We start from the raw sequence: 25,084 nt of genomic DNA on the forward strand, positions 1-25,084 counted from the left end.
TCTGGAACTCATCCCCGGAGGAGCGGGGCCTTAGAGAAAAAAAAGCTTGCATCCTTCTCTGAAAGACCTGAACTCCTTTTTATCCCATGAGAAAGGGTCTGGCAATTTGACCGGAGATTCGGGGGACGCTAATGACACATCTCTACCCCCAGAACTAGAAGCCCCTGCATCAACAGCCCCTGCACAGTAACCACCAACTGTTGCTGGGTATGGGCTATCGTGCGCTGTTCCACATTGAGTTTATGGAACATTTGGGTCAGGTGCTTGACCTGATCAGCCAAAGCTTGTATGGGATCCATGAGGATAACACACATTTTTTTTTCCTTCAGAGAAAAAATAAAAAAGAACTGAAACGGTCAGCTATAATGTCAGGAACACTGCACTACACTCGCTCACTGAGCCAGTGCGCATGTCCTGAGTACAAAAAACCGTGCTCAAAGATACCTGTGGAGCAGGGCAGCAGCGGTGACAATGCGTACTTCAAACTATCAGGACCTGAAGCACATGACTGCTGGGGGCATGGCCTAAGCTCCACAGAGCTAGGAGCTGCAGGGAAACTCCTAGAAAGGTAACTACGGGACAGGTTACCAAGGGGCATAGACAGGGGCGGAAACCAGATCAAGCCGGGGTCAATGCACGAGATAGCAGGACAGTACCAAAGGGTTAGACAGAGCGGATAGTCAGGATGTAGCAATAGATCAGAAAACCAGAACGGGCAATAGACACCACAATAGGGGCAAACGGTAGCAGAGTAACAATAGCCAAGCCAGGAGGTCAGAACCAGTGAAGACAATAGTACCTGTTGTGAGTTCATTTTCCCCTTCACCGTCGATGTCTGATGAACTCCCTCTTCTGGTGAAGGAAGGTAGTGAGGCTTATTACCAAACACCTGATCTGGTAGATGATGACTGGGTAACAGGAACTGCTTACTGGATATAAGGCAGCCGACGCCCTTCTGAGTCGCTGGTGATTTCTCTGCTGGATTCTTGGAGACCAGTCTGATTCCTGCTTCCCAAAGATAAGTTTTTGCTCTGCTATTGAACTTATTAGTTTTGTTTTGTTTACCTTGTTTTTTGGAGTTCAGCCATCCCCGGTCGGGGGTGTGCTGAGCTCCATTTTTGTCTCTGATCAGTTTGTCTCTTTGCTCTGTCTTCAGAATTTACCTGAGTGCTGATATAGTCATTTTGAAGTCCTAGCGACTTCAGGGCCTGTTTTTCCTATCAGACGGTTGGGACATTTTTTGGTAGGGTTTTTTGCGGATTGCAGACAGCAGCTTTTCTATCCTGTCCTTTTTAGTTAGCTTGGGCCCCATCGTTTGCTCAACCTATCTTTCTATCTGTGTTAGTGTTTTCATCTTGCTTCACCGTCATTATATGTTGGGGGCTGCCTATTGCTTTGGGGTCAGCTCTGGGGCAGTTTAGATTTCCCCTTTCTTTCTTTAGGCCTATTTAGTTCTCTGGCTGTGATCGAGGGGTCTAGGGCATCGTAGGAGCCCCCCATGGCTACTGTTAGTTGTTGTGGATAGGATCAGGGGTCTGCAATCCGATAGCTACCAACCTCTCCGGTTTTCTGGACTTAGCTTGTATTTTTGTTTTTTCCTCCTTCGGTGACTCATTCATAGCAGAATCACCAGCCATACCACAGATCCTAGGGTACTCAATAGCAGGAAAGAATTGTTAAAAAAAAAAAAAAGAGTTTTTTTTTTGTGTATATTTTTTCCTCTATGTCTCTGAGGCCGCAGTGGGAATTTTTTTTTTCTTTCTCAATGGAGATGAAGCAATTGTCTATTCGTGTGGAGCAGCTCACTGCTGAAGTGCGGGGAATTTCCGCCTATCTTGCTCATTCACATGCTGCTGAACCAAAGATCCCTACTCCTGATGTGTTTTTTGGGGATCGGTCTAAATTTTTGAATTTTAAGAATAATTGTAAATTATTTTTTGCCTTGAAGCCTAACTCGTCGGGGAGCTCCGCGCAGCAGGTTAAAATTGTCATCTCTTTGCTGCGCGGCAATCCCCAGGATTGGGCGTTTTCTTTGAAACCTGATGATCCTATTCTTACTAATGTGAACGCATTTTTTCAAGCCTTGGGGTTGTTGTATGATGAACCTAATGCTATTGATCAGGCTGAAAAGGCTCTGTTGGCATTGAGCCAGGGTCAGGATTCTGCAGAGTTGTACTGTCAAAAATTCCAAAAGTGGGCGGTCCTTAATACCTGGAATGATGGTGCCTTGGCAGCTCTCTTTCGGAAGGGTTTGTCAGAAACCATAAAAGATACTATGGTGGGATTTCCTGTTCCCTCTGGTCTTGACAATTCTATGTCATTAGCCATTCAGGTTGATCGGCGTTTGCGTGAACGCAAAACCGCACGAGAGGTGTTGCCACCTGTTGAACAAATGTCTGAACCTATGCAATGTGATAGAGTTTTGTCTGGGGCGCAGCGTCAGGAGTTCAGAAGGCGTAATAAGCTGTGTTTCTTCTGTGGTGATGCCTCGCATATCATTTCTGTCTGCCCTAAACGAGAGAAACGTTTTTCACACACATTTGCTGTGGGTGTTGTTCAACCTAAGTTTCTTCTGGCAATTACTCTGATCTGCTCCCTGTCCACATTTTCCGCTAAGGCTTTTGTGGATTCGGGAGCAGCTCTGAACCTGATGGACTTGGATTTTGCTAAACGTTGTGGATTTCCTATGACACCTCTGCGGATGCCTATCCCTTTGAGGGGTATTGATGCTACTCCTTTGGTGAAGAATAAACCTCAGTTTTGGACCCAGGTGGTAATGCGGGTCGCCCCAGACCATCAAGAGAATTGCAGATTATTGGTGTTGCATAATTTGCATGATACCATTGTTCTGGGGTTTCCCTGGTTGCAAATCCATAATCCAGTTTTGGATTGGAAATCTGTGTCTGTGGTGAGTTGGGGTTGTCGGTGTGCCCTTAGTGATGCTCCTGTTTTCTCCACCTCTCCCCAGTCGCATGATGTTCCTGACTATTTGGCTGATTTTTATGATGTATTTAGTGAGAATGAGTCTGCGTCTTTGCCTCCCCATAGGAGTTATGACTGTGCAATTGAGCTGAGCCCTGGGTGTAAATTTCCCAAGGGTCGACTTTTCAATTTATCTGTACCCGAGCACTAGGCTATGCGATCCTATATTAAGGAGTCGTTGGAGAAGGGTCATATTAGACCATCCTCTTCACCCTTAGGTGCTGGGGTTTTTTCGTGGCTAAGAAAGATGGGTCATTAAGGCCTTCTTTTGACTATCGTTCCCTCAACAAAATTACTGTTAAATATCAGTATCCGTTACCCCTGATTTCTGATCTATTCTCCAGAGTTAAAGGTGCTTGCTGGTTTACAAAGCTTGACCTCAGGGGGCGTATAATCTTATTCGCATTAAGCATGGGGATGAATGGAAGATGGCGTTTAATACTCCGGAGGGACATTTTGAGTACCTGGTGATGCCTTTTGGGCTCACTAATGCCCCTTCTGTCTTCCAGTGCTTCATGAATGATATTTTCCGAGACTTGGTGGATAAATTTTTGATCATCTATCTGGATGATATTTTGATCTTTTCCAAGGATTGGGACTCTCATGTGGAACATGTTCGGACTGTGTTCCGGATTTTGAGGGAGAATTCCCTGTATGTCAAGGGATCGAAATGCCTTTTTGGTGTACAGAGGATTTCATTTTTGGGATTTATTTTGTCTCCGTCAACTATTGAAATGGACCCGGTCAAGGTACAGGCCATTTATGATTGGGTTCAGCCCACTTCTTTGAAGGCCCTCCAGAAGATTTTGGGTTTTGCTAATTTTTATCGTAAATTTATAGCTAATTTTTCTGGTATGGCCAAACCATTGATTGATTTGACTAGGAAGGGTGCTGATGTGCTGAATTGGTCTCCGGAGGCTGTTTCTTCCTTTCAGAAGCTGAAGCGAAGGTTCACTTCTGCTCCGGTTTTGCGGCAACCTGATGTCTCACTCCCGTTTCAGGTAGAGGTGGACGATTCTGAGATTGGTGCAAGAGCTGTTTTGTCCCAAAAGGATCCTGTAACATCTAAAATGAATCCCTGTGCTTTCTTTTCCCGAAAGTTCTCCCCATCCGAATGTAACTATGATGTGGGGAATCGGGAACTGTTAGCCATGAAATGGGCATTTGAGGAGTGGAGACATTGGTTGGAGGGAGCTAAACATCAAGTCGTGGTCCTTACTGACCCCAAGAATTTGATTTACCTGGAGTCGGCCAAATGCTTGATCCTAGACAGGCTAGGTGGGCCTTGTTTTTCACACGTTTTGATTTTGTGGTCTCTTTTCTCCAGGGCACTAAGAATGTCAAGGCAGACGCCCTCTCTAGGAGTTTCTTTGCTGATTCTCCTGTTGTGACCAAGCCTGCTACCATCTTAGGTGAGGGGGTAGTTCTTTCTGCCATCTCGCCCGATTTGAGACGTGCTCTGGAAGAGTTTCAGGAGGACAAACCTGAGCGTTGTCCCATTGGAAAATTGTATGTTCCTGACCAGTGGAGGAAGAGAGTGATGTCTGAAGTTCATTGCTCTGCATTGGCTGGTCATCCAGGTATTTTTGGTACTAGAGATTTGGTGAGTCGGTCTTTTTGGTGGCCCGCCTTGTCTCGTGATGTCAGGAATTTTGTGCAGTCCTATGGGACTTGCTCTCGGTCTAAACCTTGTTCTCGCTCTAGTGGGTTGTTGATGCCTTTGCCGGTGCCCAGGAGGCCATGGACCCATATTTCAATAGATTTTATCTCTGATATGCCTGTCTCTCAGAGAATGACTGTTATTTGGGTGATTTGTGATAGATTCTCTAAGATGGTCCATCTTGTACCACTCCCTAAGTTGCCATCTTCCTCAGAGTTGGTGCCCTTGTATTTGCAACAGGTGGTTCGCTTGCATGGGATTCCTGAGAACATTGTATCTGACAGAGGAGTTCAGTTTGTGTCTAGATTTTGGAGGACTTTCTGTTCCAAGCTGGGAATTCAGTTGTCCTTCTCCTCTGCGTTTCGCCCTCAGACCAATGGGCAGACGGAGAGAACAAACCAGACTTTGGAGTCGTATTTGAGATGTTTTATTTCTGCTGATCAGGATGATTGGGTTTCATTTTTGCCCTTGGCCGAATTTGCTTTAAATAATAGAGCTAGTTCTGCCACTTTGATGTCACCTTTTTTTTTGTAACTTTGGGTTTCATCCTCGATTCTCTTCAGGGCAGGTTGAGCCTTCTGCCTGCCCAGGTGTTGACACTGTGGTGGAGAGAATGCACCAGATCTGGGACCAAGTGGTGGATAAGTTGTCTCTCTCCCAGGAAAAGGCCCAGCGGTTTTCCAACCGGCATAGGACCATTGGTCCCCAGTTTAAGGTGGGTGATATGGTTTGGTTGTCATCAAAGAATATCGCTATGAAGGTGGCTTCTCCAAAGTTTAAACCTAGATTTATTGGACCCTACAAGATTTTGGAGACTCTTAATCCAGTCTCTTTTCGATTGGCTCTTCCTGTTACATTTAAGATCCATAACGTGTCTCATAAGTCTCTGTTAAAGAGGTTTGTTGAGCCAGTAGTTCCTGTGGTGGCACCTCCTGACCCGGTATTGGTTGAAGGTAATGTGGAATATGAGGTTGAGAAGATACTGGATTCTCGCCTGGCTAGACGGAGACTCCAGTATTTGGTTAAATGGAAGGGTTATGGCCAGGAGGATAATTCTTGGATCCCTGCATCCGATATTCATGCCGAAAGATTGGTTCATACCTTTCATCGGGCCCATCCTGATCGCCCTGGTGGCGTGGATGAGGGTTCGGTGACCCCTCCTCAAGGGGGAGGTACTGTTGTGAGTTCATTCTCCCCTTCACCGTCAATGTCTGATGAACTCCCTCTTCTGGTGAAGGAAGGCTTATTACCAAACACCTGATCTGGTAGATGATGACTGGGTAACAGGAACTGCTGACTCGATATAAGGCAGCCGACGCCCTTCTGAGTCGCTGGTGATTTCTATGCTGGATTCTTGGAGACCAGTATGATTCCTGCTTCCAAAAAATTAGTTTTTGCTCTGCTATTGAACTTATTAGTTTTGTTTTGTTTACCTTGTTTTTTGGAGTTCAGCCATCCCCGGTCGGGGGTGTGCTGAGTTCCATTTTTGTCTCTGATCAGTTTGTCTCTTTGCTCTGTCTTCAGAATTTACCTGAGTGCTGATATAGTCATTTTGAAGTCCTAGTGACTTCAGGGCCTGTTTTTCCTATCAGACGGTTGGGACTTTTTTTGGTAGGGTTTTTTGTGGATTGCAGACAGCAGCTTTTCTATCCTGTCCTTTTTAGTTAGCTTGGGCCCCATCGTTTGCTCAACCTATCTTTCTATCTGTGTTAGTGTTTTCATCTTGCTTCACCGTCATTATATGTTGGGGGCTGCCTATTGCTTTGGGGTCTGCTCTGGGGCAGTTTAGATTTCCCCTTTCTTTCTTAGGCCTATTTAGTTCTCCAGCTGTGAATGAGGGGTCTAGGGCATCGTAGGAACCCCCCACGGCTACTGTTAGTTGTTGTGGATAGGATCAGGGGTCTGCAATCCGATAGCTACCAACCTCTCCGGTTTTCTGGACTTAGCTTGTATTTTTGTTTTTTCCTCCTTCGGAGACTTATTCATAACAAGTACCTAAAATGTGTGACGGAGTTCAGAGTGAGGGGACAGGCCGGGTCATACACGGGAGTCAAACAAGCAATGCAGTACACGCACACCAGGGGGTCGGTCAGACACACAGCCAGAATAACAGTATAGCTGACAGAGAATGCTAGTCTGGAGTGAGTATAAATACCCCTCCTAGATCCAAAGAGAGGCCGGCAAAAGTTAACCCTTTGAGAACAGGACATTAACCATGTCCTAACCATGACACCCGCAATCTGTCTGCGGCCACCACACTGCTTCTTCCTGCCTGTTGGGGTGCTACGCCTCCCTCCCTGTGTGCTGCTGTCCTCGCTCTGCATGTCCTCCTGCCAGGTTGGGTCAGTTACTATATCATCCACCACCTCATCTTCCACTTCCACAACCTGGTCCTCCTCCTGACTTTCTGGCAATTGTGTCTCATCATCGTCCACCTCTTGTGACACTTTCTCACCATCACCTTTGTGTGACCATGGCTGCTCAAATATTTGGGCATCACTACATGCAATCTCCTCTTACCCCGCTTCAAGTGGACCGGGCGAGAGGCCCAAATCTGTAAATGGAAAAGTGAACAGCTCTTTGGAGTGTCCAAGTGTGGGATCAGTTGTTTCCGGGCACTCGACATGGTGGGAGGAAGGAGGATCAGGGTGAGGAATATGTGGTCCAGACTCGCGGCTACTGGGACTTGACCATGTGGAAGACAGGGTAGTGGTGGTGGCAAAGTGTCTGGAAGCATTATCCACTATCCAGCCAACAACCTTTTGACACTGCTTTGGGTTCACTAGTGGTGTGCTGCGGACCCATTGTAATTGGGACAGGAAGGTTGGGCGAGAAGATGTGGGTGTTTGTTGTGGCACAATTTCAGCTTGCTCACAGCCTCGGCCTCTGCATGCACCATCACCATCACATCCAGTTTCCAGTCCCTTGCCATGCACCTTGCCCATTTTAAATGGAGGACAATATTTTCCATGTTTACTACAAATGGCTGAATTTTGAGTGCACTTTTTATATGTGATCTGTGTGACGGACAAACCAAAGTTTTAAATAGCTGGCTTGTAGGTAACTATTTTTAACAGCAAACTGGTGTCAATAACTTCGCTAACACACTACAAAAAATTTAAATGGAGGCCAGAAATGGCAGAATTTTGAGCTCACTTTTTGTACGTGATCCGTGTGATGGACAAACCACAGTTTTAAATAGATGGATTTTTAGCACTGTAATATGGAAAGGATCTGTCTGTATTCTGCAGTGCCAACAAGCAAAGGGAGCAGAAAAACGGTGTTCTATGGATTGTTTTTTAGGCCGGTGTCACACTTGCGAGAAACTCGCAAGAGTCTCGCGTATCAATACCCGGCACTGCCACCAGCTATCGGGACTGTAGTGTGCGGCTGGATGTATTTCTCTGCAGCTGAGCGCTCCGGTCCGAGTGCCGGCGGCAGTGCCGGGTATTGAGACGAGAGACTCATGCGAGTTTCTTGCAAGTGTGACCCCAGCCTTATGCAAATATTCAGGATTAAGATCTAAAAAAAAATTATTCCTGGCCCCTGATACCTGGGGCTATATCTGTAAATATCTGTAAAAGCAGCAGCGGCAGACAGAACTGGAGTGGACCATCTTGCTATATGCACTGCAGTCTGCCCCATGCACTCCCTGCCTGCCTGATATCTATGCAGATGGATTAGTCCTCAAAAGGACTGTTAGTTGAAATGGATATGTGTCTAATATATTGTGGTATACTTACGTTAACTAAGACACAAGCAAATCTCTCCCTAGCTCAGCAGCAACTCTCCCTACACTATCTGATTCCGGAGTAGACTTTGACAATCATGGCGGTGTAAGGTCTGATATAGACCTGATGACGCTGTGCGGCCAGCCAATCACTGTAATGCCACAACCAACATGGCTGCGGCATTACAGTGTGTGGCAGACAAACCCTTGCATTGTGATTGGTTCTCTAAATAGCACCAAGCATGCAGGACAGGGACCCGAGCTCTTGCCGAGTAACCCCAGAAATACTCTCGAGCAGTGAGATGCTGGGGTGAGTACCTAGTAGTGTCGAGCATGCTTGCTCATCACTAAGAAGGAGCCATTTCGCTTTTCCAAAGCCTTTGTACTACCAGTAATGAGAAAGCCCCCTATATTTCCTTTAATAGATGACAGACCTGAGTGGGGCTTGCTTTTTTTGTGGATTAGTTTGCAGCTTTTATTGGAGACATTTTACATAACACTTGGGATCATATTTATTCAGCGCGCTACACTGAGCACTTACTTTGGGGTTTCCATTTAAATCTACAAGTGATGTGACAGATGAAACCCCTGAGAGATCCAGCACTCTAATGAGGCAGCAGAGTTACTCTGGACTCCATCTGGCTTCTGTTCAGCATAACCTTCTTTTCAGAAGTGCACAGAACTGTGGCCGATTGCACTTTTATGCAATCCTAAAAAGACGGATACCGCTGGAATACAGGTCTTATGGCATCAACAGTGCCTCCATGTGCATCACTATAGGGAATCTTACGCCGTGGGTTCCATCTGAATCATGTATTTCAAAGATTTACACAGAGACCCTGGTGTAAGCGTTCTACTCAGAACACAGGATAAATGTGCGCCGATCCTTACTGCAATCTTTGGGAGGCAGAATGAACAAAACAGATGAATAATTGGTTTTATTTATTTTTTATGCCGTTCCTTGTGTGGTACAAGTGATTAGACGTCTTTATTCTTCGGGTTAGTGTGATTACAGCGATACCAGATTTATATCGGGTTTTTATATTTGGCTGCTGTCACACACTAATGGACGCTTTTTATTGCAAAAACTAGGTTTTTACATCACCATATTTTGAGAGTTATAATTTTTCCATATTTCAGACGAAAGAGTCATGTGCGGGCTAGTTTTTTGTGGAACAAGTCGACATTTTTATTGTTCATTTTCAGATATGTTACTTTTTTGATCGCTTTCTATTCCAATTTTTGGGAGACATAATTAACAAAAACCAGCAATTCAGGATTTTTTTTTATGTCATTCAGGTATGTATAGTTTGCATGGAGCCTTCCCAGTTAAGGACACAAGCAGGAAAGGCAAAACAGGAAAATGGGGTCTGCAGCGATGAAAAAATGATCTTTTAATTAATCCATTTAAAAAGATACAGCCAACATAGGTAACCAAGAGACAATCCACATGTGACAAACTGGAGTGTTTCAGCAATGAGCATTATTCATGGTGTTTGAGGAGGGATCAATGAAATACATTATGGATCCTAATGGTAGGCGGTAAAGCATAGCGAAATGCTACGGGATTGACGATGGCTACGATCTTATAAGGACGGATAAATCTGGGACCCTGTTTCCAAGATGGAACCTTCAGCTTAATGTTCCTAGAGGACAGCCACACCAAGTCACCAACACACAGGTCCGGGCCCACCAAATGTCTCCGAGCAGCCACACTCTCATATTTGGATCCCATCTTCCTCAAATTTTTGGTAACCCTCTGCCATATGGTAGTAATAGAAGATGAAAACTGTTCCTCTTCCAGTAATCCAGAAGGGTGATTTCTATTAAAGGAACTTGACTGAGGATGGAACCCATATGCCCCAAAAACCGTGGACTTACCGGTCGATTCCTGACAACAATTGTTTACAGTAAGTTTGGTTAACGGTAAATTGGTAACCCAGGGCTCCTGATTTTCAGATACAAAACACTTGAGATACGTCTCTAGATTCTGGTTAACCCATTCAGTATGCCCATTAACCCCTTAACCACCAAGAGTGGCTTGCACGTTAACGACCAGATCAATTCTTACAATTCTGACCACTGTCCCTTTATGAGGCAATAACTCTGGAACGCTTCCATGGATCCTGGTGATTCTGACATATTGTACTTCATGTTAGTGGTAAAATTTCTTTGATATAACTTGGGTTTATTTGTGAAAAAAATGGAAATTTGGCGAAAATTTTGAAAATTTCGCAATTTTTCAACTTTGAATTTTCATGCCCTTAAATCACAGAGCACACTAAACACTTAATAAGTAACATTTCCCACATGTTTACTTCACATCAGCACAATTTTGGAACCAAAATTTTTTTTGTTAGGAAGTTATAAGGGTTAAAAGTTGACCAGCGATTTCTCATTTTTACAACACCATTTTTTTTTCTTTAGGGACCACATCACAGTTGAAGTCACTTAGAGGGGTGTATATGATAGAAAATACCCAAAAGTGACACCATTCTAAAAACTGCACCCCTCAAGGTGCTCAAAATCACATTCAAGAAGTTTATTAACCCTTCAGGTGCTTCACAGGAATTTTTTGAATGTTAAAAAAAATGAACATTTATCTTTTTTTAACAAAAAAATTACTTCAGGTCCAATTTGTTTTATTTTACCAAGGAGAAATTGGACCCCAAAAGTTATTGTGCAATTTGTCCTAAGTGCTTCACAGAAGTTTATAACATACAGCCGTAAAATTAAAAAATCATATTTTTTCCACAAAAATGATCTTTTCACCCCCAATTTTATCCCAAGGGAAGCAGGACCCTAAGGATGTGCCCACGTTGCGTTTTTTTAAGCATTTCCGCAGCGTTTGTGCCGGATCAGACGCTGCAGAAATGCTTAAAAGAAGCTTCCCATTAAATTGCATGCATTTTTGGCTTTTTGTGCCAATGCATGCATTTTTAAACGCTTAGCGGCTAAAAACGCAGCATGCTCATTATTTTCTGCATAGCTGAGCGTTTTTAGCCATTTCCAATGTTCCCAGAAACCGCACGGAAAAAACTCATCAAAAACGCGCGGATTTTGTGCAAAAATCGCGCAAAAACATGCGGAAATAAGACGCTCGGTTTCTGGGAAGGAGTCCGCTTTTCTAAGCGTTTAAAAACGCTAACGTGGGCACATAGCCTAAAGGTTATTGTGCAATTTGTCCTGAGTACGCTGAAACCCCATATGTGGGGGTAAGCCACTGTTTGGGCGCATGACAGAGCTTGGAAGAGAAGGAGCGCCATTAGACTTTTTCACCGCAAAATTGGCTGGAATTGAGATCAGACGCCTTGTCGTGTTTGGAGAGTCCCTGATGTGCTTGAACAGTGGAAACCCCCCACAAGTGACCCCATTTTGGAAACTAGACCCCCAAGGAACTTATCTAGATGTGTGGTGAGAACTTTGAACTCCCAAGTGCTTCACAGAAGTTTATAGCGCCCAGGCGTGAAAATAAAAAAATCATATTTTTTCCACAAACATGATCTTTTAGCTCCCAATTTTTTATTTTCCCAAGGGTAACAGGAGAAATTGGACTGCAAAAGTTGTTGTGCAATTTGTCCTGAGTATGCTGATATCCAATATGTGTGAGAAACTACTGTATGGGCACATGTCGGGGCTCGGTAGGGAAGTAGTGACGTTCAGGAATGCAGACTTTGATGGAATGGTCTGCGGGTGTCATATCGCATTTGGAGAGCCCTTGATGTGCCTAAACAGTGGAAACCCCCACAAGTGACCCCATTTTGGAATCTAGACCCCCATGGAACTTATCTAGATGTGTGGTAAGAACTTTGAACCCCCAAGTGGTTCACAGAAGTTTATACTGTAGAGCCATAAAAATAAAAAAAAATCATATTTTTTTTCAACAAAAATGATATTTTCACCACCAATGTTTTATTTTCCCAAGGGTAACAGGAGAAATTGGACCCCAAAAGTTGTTGTGCAATTTGTCCTGAGTAGGCTGATACGCTATATATGAGGGTAAACCACTGTTTGGGTGCATGGCAGAGCTTGGAAGGGTAGGAGCACCATTTGACTTTTTCAACACAGAATTGGCTGGAATTGAGATCAGACGCCATGTCGCGTTTGGAGAGCCCATGATGTGCCTCAACAGTGAAAACCCTCCAATTCTAACTCCAACCCTAACCCCATCACACCCCTAACATTAGTCCTGACCCTAACCATAACCCTAACCACAAACCTAACCCTAACACACCCCTAACCCTAATCCCAACCCTAACCCTAATCCTAACTTTAGCCCCAACCCTAACTTTTTCCCCAAACCTAACTTTAGCCCCAATCCTAACCCTAACTTTAGCCCCTACCCTAACCCTTACCCCAACCCTAACTTTAGCCCCAACCCTAACCCTAACCATAATGGGAAAATGGAATTAAATTTTTTTTTTTATTTTATTATTTTTCCCTAACTAAGGGGGTTATAAAGGGGGTTTGATGTACTATTGATAGTGGGTTTTTATGTTTGGCAGCTGTCACATGCTAAAAGATGCTTATTATTGCAAAAACTATTTTTTGCATCACCACATTTTGAGAGCTATAATTTTTTCCATATTTTGGCCCACAGAGTCATGTGAGGTCTTATTTTTTGTGGGACGAGACAAACTTCACCCACCGGTCATAAACAATGTTGGTTGAGATCCCATGAAATCTATTTATTTCCCTGATAAAATTTGGCCAAGGATTTGGTGTTCGGTAAAGCTGGTAAAGTGATAAAATGAGACATTATACTGAATCTATTTACCACCACCAGAATTACAGTATTCCCTGCCGACATGGGAAGATCTGTGATAAAATTTACCGACAAGTGAGTCCAAGGTCTACTGAGAATCTCCAATGTTTGGAGAGCCCTCGACGGACGAGTATGAGAGGTCTTAGAACGCGCACAGACACTGCAGCTGGCTACATACTCCCGGACATCCTGATGAGCACCTGGCCACCAAAAACGCAGAGTAAGAAGAGTAAGAAGATAAGCATTGGGTTTATTACCAGGATGTCCGGCTAACACCGAATCGTGATGTTCGCTAATTATTCTAAGATGAAGATTAACGAGAAAAAATAGTTTACCAAGTGGACAGGCAGCAGGGGCGTCCCGCTGGGCGTCAACAACCTCTCTTTCCAGATCGGAGCATATAGACACCATAACCACCATATCCACCCCTTTTTGAAGAATAGGTACCGGTTCACACTTATTTCCTCCTCTAGGAAAACAATGAGATAAGACATCGGCCTTAATATTTTTGTTCCCCAGCCTATATGTGACAAAAAACTTAAACCCGGTAAGTAAGAATGCCCACCTTATGATCTGTGATTACCATAACCAGATGAACCTCTCCCTGCAAAAATGATGCCACTCTTCAAACACCCATTTGATTGCTAAGAGTTACCAATTTCATAATTTTTCTCAGCAAATGACAGTTTCTTAGAAAAATAAGCACATGGTTGGCATTTACCAGGAGACGCACCATGCGACAATGCAGCCCCTACTCCCACCTCAAACGCATCGACCTCAATGATAAAAGGCTTACAAACGTTAGGCTGAATAAGAATCGGCACATATGAAAAACACCTCTTCAACGTATCAAATGCCTCCCTGGCAGGACTGGACCACTTGGCGTTATTTATTTAAATAATTAAAAATCAGCATGAGGACCCCTCTATTCTTGATAACCAGCCTTGCTAATGCTGACAGCTGAGGGTTGCAGGCCCCAACTGTAAGTTTTGCCTGGCTGGTTATCAAAAATACAGGGAAACCCACGTCTTTTTTTTTATTATTTATTTATTTATTACACAGCTGCTGGCTGCTGAATACTCCCTTCAGCCACTGCCTACTCTCACTATTATTAACGGCAGCAGGCATCGGCTGATGTTGTCCCATCAGCTAACACCAGTGACAGGAGGTGAACTTTATACCTCAGATCAGAGCTGCAGGCTCCTGCTGTCATTTGGTAGTAATTTTTTTGCCGATCAGAAGCAGTGTTTGCCAACAAATAACAAATACCCGGTATTCGGAGGGCTGAACCCGAATAGTAACACGGACTTCCTGTGAAGTCTGTGTTCAGTTTCTGTGCCTGAACAGTAGGTGTTCGGTAAGGACGCCGAACCTTACTGTTTGTGTTCACCCATCTGTAGTCACACTTTTACTCCACTTTTATGACTGACAATAATACATGCAAAAGCGACGAGAAATTGGAGTTAACAGGAAAAAATGTTAAGAAACATTCTTTTTTGTATACTTTAATGACTTGTGTATGAGGCAAAAAATTAAAAGGATTTTTAAAAAAATAATAATTTAAGTAAACCAAAATTGATATTTTTATTAAAAGAAATTGAAATATCAGTGTAATTTATGAAGGAAGCAAAAACTGCCAAAAATTTGATGGAAGACTGTGTGAGATACACTCTGTATTAGACATAAAGGAAGGCCTCAACATTCTGTTCAAATTGTCATGTAGTGGTTCTCTTAAACTCATAAAGGATATGCACTAAGTGCAACACCTGCCAAAAATTACAAGCAAGGTCATCCATACACCCTTGAATGCACCAACTGGTCCAAACCTGTTCCGTCATACTCCACCCCTTCCTGTCAGTACCCGTACCTGCACCTCCTGTGTGAACAGGTCCAAACCTGTTTTGTCATACTCCACTCCTTCCTGCCTATTCCAGTACCTTCACCTGCTGTGTGAAGAGGTCTCCACCTGTCCCTTCATACATTGTTCCTTCCTGCCTGTAGCAGTACCTGCACACGCTGTGTGAACAGGTCTCTACCTGTTCCTTCATATCCCACTCCTGCCTGCCCTGTGCCTCAGCCGTGCCTGCCTGCCCTGTGTCTCAGCCGTGCCTACCTGCCCTGTGTCTCAGCCGTGCCTGCCTGCCCTGTGTCTCAGCCATGCCTGCCTGCCCTGTGTCTCAGCTGTGCCTGCCTGCCCAGTGTCTCAGCCATGCCTGCCTGCCCGGGTACCAGCGGTGCCTGCCATGCCCACCTGCCTGCCTGTCAGTCGCACCTGACCAAGTGTCCTGTTCCCCAGTGGGATCAGCAGCCACAGCCAGACACCACCCTGGAGTGGCACCTGGCAGCTGCCTGCGCACAAGCCTGACCTCACCATCAGAGGCTCCAGTGAAAACCAAGGCAGCTGTCATAGTCACGCCCCTTCCAGGGTAGTCTGGTTTGTGGCCCAGTGGGGCCACAAGCCTCTGGCTCACGCCCACCAGTCAGGGCGTGAGCGTGACAACACTGAATATCAAAAACACTTTATGTGCTGCTGTCATATGGTGGTGAGGAAAAGTCAGGGCTTATCCAGGCTTTGTTCCTTTTCATCAGTGAGCCTGTCAGCATTTTCTGTTGACAGGAGAAAGTGCCTGTCTGTTATTAGCCCTCCTGACAGCACTAATGCATTAATTACCCCTCCCGGGGCTCATACAAGACTCTAGCGGCAGGGCGGTACAACACCTCCAAGACACAGAGGCACGGCTCATGACAGTTGTCCAGCTTTGAGACACAATAGTTGAAGGACGCAGAGGAATTAGGGCATATACTGGTTTTGCCGACCAGGTATTGCTTGACCATCTTTATAAACTTTTCCCTCCTTGTCAAGATTACCCGATCATCAAAGCCTGGACACTGTGAAGGTGTCATGAAATAAGCCAAGGCCTTTGACAGTGTATCCCTGCCTCTGCTGTATCTAGTGTGTGTCACCCTTGCCTCTCCTCCTTGTTTGGGCAAGGAAGCTTGCCTCCTGATACTGGTGTTGTCTGATGGGAATTCTTTCAGCAAATTTTCCACAATGGCCTTGGGCTTCTGGTGTGCGACATAAGAGACTAAGTTCAGGCATGTGTCTCCTGTGCCCGAAATTGGCCTCAGCAGAGACCAGTGGGCTTTTTGCATCCACTGCCAGTGGCAGATAGACCCTGGGAGATGGTCAGGATGGACATCATTGTGGGTTTGCCTAAGTCCTGCAATAATACAGTCATCTGGGTTGTCACCGACCATTTCTCCAAGATGGTACACCTACTCCCCCTCCCACGTGTACCATCGGCATGGGCCTTGGCTGTGCTTTTCATTAATCATTTCTTCCACTTACACGGCATGCCAGACAAGATAGTTAGTGACCAGGGTCCTCAGTTTGCTTCTCGATTCTGGAGAGAGCTTTGTTGGCTGCTCAGCATTGAGCTCAATCTCTCTTCAGCATACCATCCCGAGACGAACGGATTGGTGGAGAGGGCCAATCAGACTCTGGTCACGTACTTGCGGCACTTTGTCTTGGCCAGGCAGGATAACTGGGCATCCTTATTACCTTGGGCAGAGTTCGCTCTTAATAATACCGTTGCTGACTCTACTGGGCAGATATCTTTCCTCCTTAATTATGGTCAGCATCCGAGCGTTACTGTGCCCATGCCCACGCGGCAAAAATTTTTATCTGGTTGACTGGAAGGGCCATGGTCCGGAAGATAGGACCTGGGAGCCGCTTGAGCATATTTGTGCACCTCAGCTTATTGCGGCATTTGAGCGTAGCGAGGCTCACCGGAGGGGGGATAATGTTAGACGCCAGGATTCTCCCTCTGCTTAGGAGGAATCCCAAGCCATGTCTTCTCCTGCAGTCTCCCATTCAGTCTCGGCCGCTGCGGATCCTGCTCAGCAGAGACGTCGGTCTCAGCGTCTTGCTCAGACCCGTGCTGTGTGATTGATTGCTGCTGCCTCTCCAGATTCAGCTATAGCAATCAACAGCAAACAGCAGTAAGCAGTCATTCCTGAGATTAACTCCGGGTTTCATCTTATTGAGCATGCTAGTGAGGTGGCAACGTCTCATTGGTGGTTGGCGGTCAGCTGCTCAGGTCCTCAAGCGAACCCGGTTTGGTCCACTAGCAAAGTCCTGGCAGACTGAGATCTATAAAAGGATCTCACAGCCGCACGACCATGCGCTAGTATGGACCATGTGGTGTGTGTGTTGTATGCACGTTTGATTGTCTCTGGTGACTGACTCATTATGAAACCCCTACCCTTGGTATGCATGAGTTACTCAGCTCTGCCAGCTAGTGCCTAGGCTGATAGTGCAGTAGGTGGCAGAGTCAGTGCCTAGCATCAGCGCCAAGTAGGGACATTGCTTGTGCGACGCCATGCGCATTGTGGGTCTGGCCAGACTAGAGTCCCCGTGTTCTAGGGGTTGAGCTTAGAGACCTCACTCACACCATATCAGCTGAGCCCTGTGACATTTAGTTGCTGCAGAGTTTGCTGCTGTTCACCCCGGGTGACATCTAACCCGCGTGTTTTTGGTGTTCAACCGCCATCTTGTTCCGTCATTGCTTAGCAGCAGGTTCCATCTCTGCACTGTGGACCCCGGGTTGCAAATGCACCTCATTATTATTATATTTCATTTGGTGCATTCCGCCAACCCTAACATTATACTAGCGCCAGGGTCTGGCTAGCAATGGTGGACGACCCGCAGCTTTCGCGGAATGTTCTGCAGCTGGAGAGCAGGTTGTCCGCTTTAGAGCGTGCAGCTTCAGTTGTGGATTCGTCCGCGGTAGCGACGCAGGTGGCCAGTGAAGCCACTACCAGGGCTCTTGCTGCGACCCCTGTTCCGCTTTTATCACATCTCCCACTCCCTGATAAGTTCTCTGGTGATAGCAAGGCTTGCAGGGGATTTGTGAACCAGTGCTCGATTCAGTTAGAGCTACTGGGTTCACGTTTCTCGTCCGAGAGGGCCAAAGTGGGATTTGTGATATCTCTTTTAACGGACAGGGCATTGGAGTGGGCTACGCCATTGTGGGAACGTAAGGACCCAGTGGTTCGGAGCGCCGCACGCGTTTTGTGCGCTCTGAAACAGGTCTTTCTGGGACCACAGGTCACCCATGATGCCACGCTCCAATTTCTGGGCTCCTTACGCAGGGCTCCTTACCTACCAGCCAGTTCGCTATAAGGTTTCGGACCATAGCCTCTGAACTGGAATGGTCAGACAAGGACCTTATTATTATTATATTTCATTTGGTGTGTAACGCCAACCCTAACAGGGTGTTTAATCCTTTTTACATTTTGCCTTATATACAAGTCATTACATAGGAAAAAAAATGTTTCTTAACATTTTTTTTTACTGTAAAATGTAATTTCTCGTTGGTTTGGAATGTTTTATTGTCACTCCTTAAAGGGGAGTAAAAGTGTGACACCATTATTCTCAGCAGCGTTCTGGGAGTCAGAGATGCTTCCAGGGGTCTTCCCCACGCTGTGCTCATTCTATTCAGCACTTTTCCCATCCATTTGAACATTTTCACTGCCCCCCCAGACCTCTTTAAAGGGTCTACTGGAAAAATGCTGGGATTCCCACAGACTCCCATTATACTCGTGATTCGAAACGCGCATGCAAGTATTAGGAATTGCTTGCTTCGAGCAACGAGCATCCAAGCATTTTAGTGCTTGATCATCTCTAGCGGACAACATTTGATTTTTCTCTATCTGAATACATCAGTTTTACTTGTTGTGTGCCCGTATCTAAAACTGTGCCACCTTTGTCTGAATATAGTCTGAGATAACATAAGCGCATCGTAATTTATACTTTCAGCATATATTTATTGTAGATCGCTATACATATTTCTAGTTAAACTGAAAAAAAGACTACTATGATTAACATGATGATGCCGTTTTGACTAATATGGATTGGTTAAGGAATTTCCCACTTTTAAGACAGACTTGACTATGACACAATTCATTTTCCATCTACTGCATAGTCATGTGCTGTCCTGAAGCAGCTGTACAATGTTCACATTACATGAAAAGTTTTCTGCTTCAAAGTCCCCATATTAAGAGAAGTAACTCATGAGATGACCAGGTGCACAATGTGGCAACTGAAGCCGCTTTCCTTTCACATCCCTGTTTGGATAGTTGAAGCGCGCCACAGTTAGAGAGACACAGGAGTCTTTTTATACCTGCCTCATGCACAGCTTGACTGTGGTTTTAAGTATGTCAGCTGCTCTACATACACCTCCTCACTCTGCAGAGACATCTTACTACAAACCACAGCGGTGAACTACTTTAAGACAGTTGTCATTTTGTCACCTACATTCCCCACTTATGATTTCAGTTACAGTTTATGAGAAATACTTCTGCAGTGAAGAGATGATCTTCTGGCTCAGTCTACAATTACCATTGTCTCATGAGCATCTCATAACGAATTAGTAACAATACTTTTGGGGTTACTTTTGGAGTTTAGGACTCTTCAATCCATGATGTGGATGAAATTGCCGCTAGCATCATCTGGTTCCACAGCTGGGATCAATATATTATGTTGGATGATGCTACTAATTTATGTCACTTTTGGACAACAGAAAGGTAAGGTGGTGCAGACACTGCATCTATTCCTGTTACATTGTGAATGTATTATACATTTTAACAATAGGTATTGGGAGGCTCTAGTGTGATGAACAACACCACAGAGCTTTCACAATGTATAATTCATGTAAATGGAAATCAGTATTTGTGCTACAGATACCTTCCTACAAGGTGGAGTAACCAGTTACTCCACCTTGTAGGAAGGTATCTGTAGCACGGTGGCCGCAGTTTACAGGCCAAAAATGGTGTGACAGATTCCCTTAAATATATGAAATGGACTGGGATATTCAGGCAGTTGTATCCCAAACAGTAAAGCAGTAAGAATGACATACAGTTCCACTGAAGGTCTGTTTGATGAGTATTGGATTTAAAACATATTGAGAGTACAGTTCAAAATAGTCAATAGTAAAAGTGGATAGTGAATATAGGCTCATAGACAGCCTGATAGTTTTCGGTAATAGAATTTTACCTTTCTCTAATCAACTAAGGCGCCTTTCTGCTTCTGATTAAAAAAAATGCAGGGTCGTTGGTGGGTGTACCCCACGAGGTAGAGACTTGCGGCAGCTGTATGATGAATCTTCCGGAGCGCTGTCCCGGCTGGTGACATATGCATCTCCAGCCTTTTCTCTAGCGGTGCGCAGGTATTTGTAACCGGCGATGAAGTCCAGCGGCTTCTTCACAGCCAGCAAGGACCTGAGTGATGTAGGTCGTCACGTGACTCGGCGGAGTAAGAGGCGAGATAGGGACCAATTACTACGCGTTTTAGAAATGCTCGGTTTCCTTTGTCAGGGATGGTCCACATGAGGCTATGGCTGCATTTTATCCTGTAGGATGTGTCCACCATCAGTTGTCAGTAGAACGCAAACAGTTATACTTCACTATTAAGTCCTCTTGGCTTTAGGGAGTTCAAATTAAATATCCACCTGCTCTCTGCACAGGACATTTGTTTAATATTGTCCCATTTCCTTCAGTTATTATGAACAATTTCTAGACCTGTAACCACTATACCTAAGATTGCGCCCCCGTGATGTTCTAAATAATGCTTAGATAGAGGGTGTCCTGCAAATTTATTTTTTATATTCCTCAGATGTTCATTGATTGTAGTATTCATGGGACATTTTGTACGTCCCACAAATTTTTTGTCACAGGGGCATGTTAGGGAGTAGATGACCCCCACTGTGGTGCAGGTGATGAGATCATGAATAATAAATTCCGTACTCTCATTGAAACCACTGTGCTGTCTCACTGTTTTGAGTGATTTACATGTCTTGCACTTTTGGCATGGATAAAATCCTGACATATTTTCTAGTTAAAAAGGGGGAGACTTTTTCACAAAATTAAGGTTACAAACTGCGCTATAACATTCCCCAAATTTTTTGCTTTCTTATATACATACTTGGGTTATGTTGGCTTTTTGTCTCCTCATACTTTGTCATCTTTTAAGATCCCCCAATGTCTTCCTACAATTTTCCTCAAAACATGGACGTTTACATTAAACTGGGTTATGATAGGGATATCGTCCCCATCCTCAAGTTTTTCACCCTTTCTTGCTCCAGGGCAAAACAAGAAAAGGTGAAAAGCTTGAGAAGCAATAAAAGAGGTTTGTATTTAAAACATTGCTGGGAAATAAAAGCATTTTAGTAATCACTTTGACTAAAAAGTTCCTGAATCATCTGTCTAATTCAGGTTATTATTACGGATGAGATCGCTCAAGTATCACGGTGCTAGGATGTGCTTATTACTCGGCGAGCATTGGGCGGTGCTTGATTTAAAACGCGAATGCTGTACCCTTCTTGGTAGTGGCATTGTGTTGATTGGCTTGCCGTGTGGCATCATCAGGGATTATAAAAGAACAGGTGCCGCCTGGCTCAGCACACTGATGCCATTGCACAGTTCTAACAAGGTAGCTAGAAGGAATATAGAGCGCACATAGGATCTTATCCGAGATAAAGGGAATATTCGTGAGCGATAATACAAATTCACTCACCTATTAGAGACACAACCACTGCACTTAGCTTTAGTGGCTGCTGCAAGCCCCGATGTGATGACCCTTTGCTAGGTGAAGAGAATGGGACATCAGACTGTGCTGCTCACCTCTCAGGATAATGTACCAAAGAAGTCCGAGTACTGTAGATGTCATGGAGAATAGACTTTATTTCATAAATAATAAAGGATCATTGCACAGTTCTGTGACACTTCGCTTTGTAGGCAGAGAGTGCTTGTCTAGGCATAACGAAACAGAGTTCTATGGTGTTGATGCTGGTGTTGAAGCTGAACATCATACTAAGAGCCCTTATAAGAGCTAATCATTTGCTTTGCTGTTTGTATCACATACATTCTGTATTTATTCTAGGGAGGGAGAGATAGTTACAGGGACAGTGGCAGAATATAGTCTGTAGACAGGGATTAGGGCTGTGTAGTCCCTTGCAAAATACAGCTCTGGCAAAAATTAAGAGACCACTGCAAAATTTTCAGTTTGTCTGATTTTTCTTTTTATAGGTACTGTATATTTTTGATAAAATGTAAATTGCTCTTTTATTCTATAAACTACTGACAATATGTCTTCGAATTTCCAAGCACTAAATTTTGTATTTATTTTCAGACAATGAGAAACGGTCAAAATAGCAAAAAAATGCAGTGCTTGCAGACCTCAAATAATGCTAAGAAAACAAGTTCATAATCATTTAGAAACAACAATACTAATGTTTTAACTCAGGAAGAGTTCAGAAATCAATATTTTGTGGAATAACCATGATTTTTAATCACAGCTTTTGTGCATCTTGGCATGCTTTCCACCAGTCTTTCATACTGCTTTTGGGTGACTTTATGCCATTCCTGGTACAAAAATTTAAGTCGTTCTTCTTTGATGGCTTGTGTCTATCCATCTTCCTCTTGATTACATTCCAGAGGTTTTCAATGGGTTCAGGTCTGGAGATTGGGCTGGCCATGACAGGGATTTGATGTGGTGGTCCTTCGTCCACACATTGATTGACCTAGATCTGTGGCATGATGCATTGTCCTGCTGGAAATACCAGTCCTCAAAGTTGGGGAACATTGCCTGAGCAGAAGGAATCAACTGTTTTTCCAGGACTACCTTGTATGCGGCTTGATTCATACGTCTTTCACAAAGATTAACCTGCCCAATTCCAACCTTGCTGAAGCATCTCCAGATCATCACCGATCCTCCACCAAATATAACAGTGGGTGCAAGACACTGTGGCTTGTACGCCTCTCCAGGTCTCCGTCTAACCATTAGACGACCAGGTGTTAGGCAAAGCTGAAAATTAGACTCACCAGAGAAGATTACCTTACTCCAGTCCTCTATGGTCCAATCCTTATGGTCTTTGGCAAACTTCAGCCTGGCTCTCCTTTGCTTCTCATTGATGAAAGGCTTTTTTCTACCTTTACATGACTTGAGCCCTGCCTCTATGAGCCTGTTAACAACCATTCTTGCTGTGCACTTCACCCCAGCTGCCATGTGCAATTCCTTTTGTAGGTCACTTGATGTCATCCTGTGGTCGCTGAGTGACATTCGAATAGGATGATTTTCATCCTGGTCAGTGGAGAGTCATTTTTGCCCTCTGCCGGTCTGTAGCTTTGTTGTTCCCAATGTCTGCTGCTTGAACTTGCTGTAATGGACTGCCATCTTAGAAATTTTAAGGATGGAGGCAACATGATGCTCACTGTATCCCTGTGTTAGTAAAGCCAGAATTGAGCCCTTCTTTTCCTCACTCAAGACTTTTCTTTTCAACTCCTTTGGCATGGTTAAAAGTTATTTTGTCATTCATATTACTTTTGGGATATTACTAGCACTTGTTTTGCCATCCAGCTTGTCCTATTGCAAGAGGATTGTGACCCCCACAGCAGGGTTTTTTATACTTTCCTTCGTTAAATAAGATTTGGTTCAGGTGATCACCTAACCAGAAGCACATTAAGTAGAATGAAGTGTACTCTGGTTGGAATTCAACTGACACTGGAATGGAATGGCTGTCAGACTTGTAGAGAAGCTGATTTTTATAAAACTGTGCAGCGGCCTCTTCATTTTTGCTAGAGCTATATTTATATGCAGCATTTTTTGTGAGAAAAGTGAATATATTGTGTGATCCGTCGAGTATTATGTGCTTTGTCATACATTTTGGTGCTATATAACACTCCAAAAAAGTACTGACATTTTTTTTGGGATTAAATTACTCAGCTATAAAGTATTCCGTGCTCTGGGGTACGTATTTTGTGATATTTAACACTCCAAAAAAGCATTAAAAAATGTTGCTGTAATAATTTATCACTTATACACTATTCCGTGGTCTGGGGTACATTACTGTGATATCTGTCACTCCAAAAAAGTGTTCAAAAATTTTGCTGGCTTACATTTCTCAGTCATACAGTATTCCGTGGTCTGGAGTACATTTCTGTGATATAGCACTCCATAAAAGCATTTTTTTTTTTGCTGGGTTAAATTTTTCACCCATAAACTATTTCATGACCTGAGGTACATTTCTGTGATATATAACACTCCCAAAAAGTGTTAAGTGTTACAAAATTTTGCTGGGTTAAATTTCTCAGCTATACAATGGTACTTTTTGGTGATATATAACAACAATCCAAAAAAGCATAAAAATATTTTGCTGGGTTAAATTTCCCAGCCATACAGTATTCTGTGGTGTGGGGTAAATTTATGTGATATCTAACACTCAAATAAAGCATTAAAATTGTTTGCTTTATTACATTTCTCAGCCGTACACTATTCCATGGTCTCAGGAACATTTTTGGGATATATAACACTCAAAAAAGCATAAAACTTTTTGCTAGTTAAATTTCTCAACCAGAGTATTCCGTGGTCTGGGATACAATTCTGTGATATCTAACACTTCCGAAAAGCTTTGAAAAATTTTTCTGGATGCTATTCCTCAGTCATACAGTATTATGTTTGTGTTACATGTCATTGGTATATAACACTTGCAAAAAACATTGCACAATGATTCTGTAATCCATACAGTATTATGTGCTCTGTGGTACATAACGGTGGTATTTAACTCCAAAAAAAATCTTTTTGACTGCAGCGGCCAAATTATATTAAAAAAAACTTGGTTTCAAGAGACCTAGCAATTAGAAAATGAAAATTCGTAGGTATGCTGTAATGAAGGGAAAGTGCTGCTGATTGTTTATAGGAGCCTCATATCTATTGATTGCACTAGATGCTGATGTGTTCTGTGAGCATGCCTGGTCAAACCACAGCCTGGGTTGGTAAAGTATTCCACTGGTCAATATACTGAGGGTAACTTATAATTATCCCTATTGTATGTGCTTATATTGAAATAATAATAATATAATTCTTTGAGCATTTATAATTGTCTTTCAC

General features: G+C 43.8%; 1 protein-coding gene across 1 annotated transcript in view; it reads left to right on the top strand.

The window, feature by feature from the left end:
• Positions 1-19,477: 19,477 nt before the first annotated feature.
• The window catches only part of IL12RB1 (interleukin 12 receptor subunit beta 1), a 241,423-nt gene continuing 235,816 nt past the window's right edge, over positions 19,478-25,084 (top strand). The window contains exon 1 of the mRNA XM_073545077.1: positions 19,478-19,725. Coding sequence (XP_073401178.1) covers positions 19,620-19,725 — 106 coding nt within the window. The 5' untranslated portion in view covers positions 19,478-19,619. The remainder of the gene's footprint in view (positions 19,726-25,084) is intronic.

Source organism: Dendrobates tinctorius, unplaced genomic scaffold, assembly GCF_039654945.1.
Source record: "Dendrobates tinctorius isolate UK_male_01 unplaced genomic scaffold, ASM3965494v1 ptg000011l, whole genome shotgun sequence".
NCBI lineage: Eukaryota > Metazoa > Chordata > Amphibia > Anura > Dendrobatidae > Dendrobates > Dendrobates tinctorius.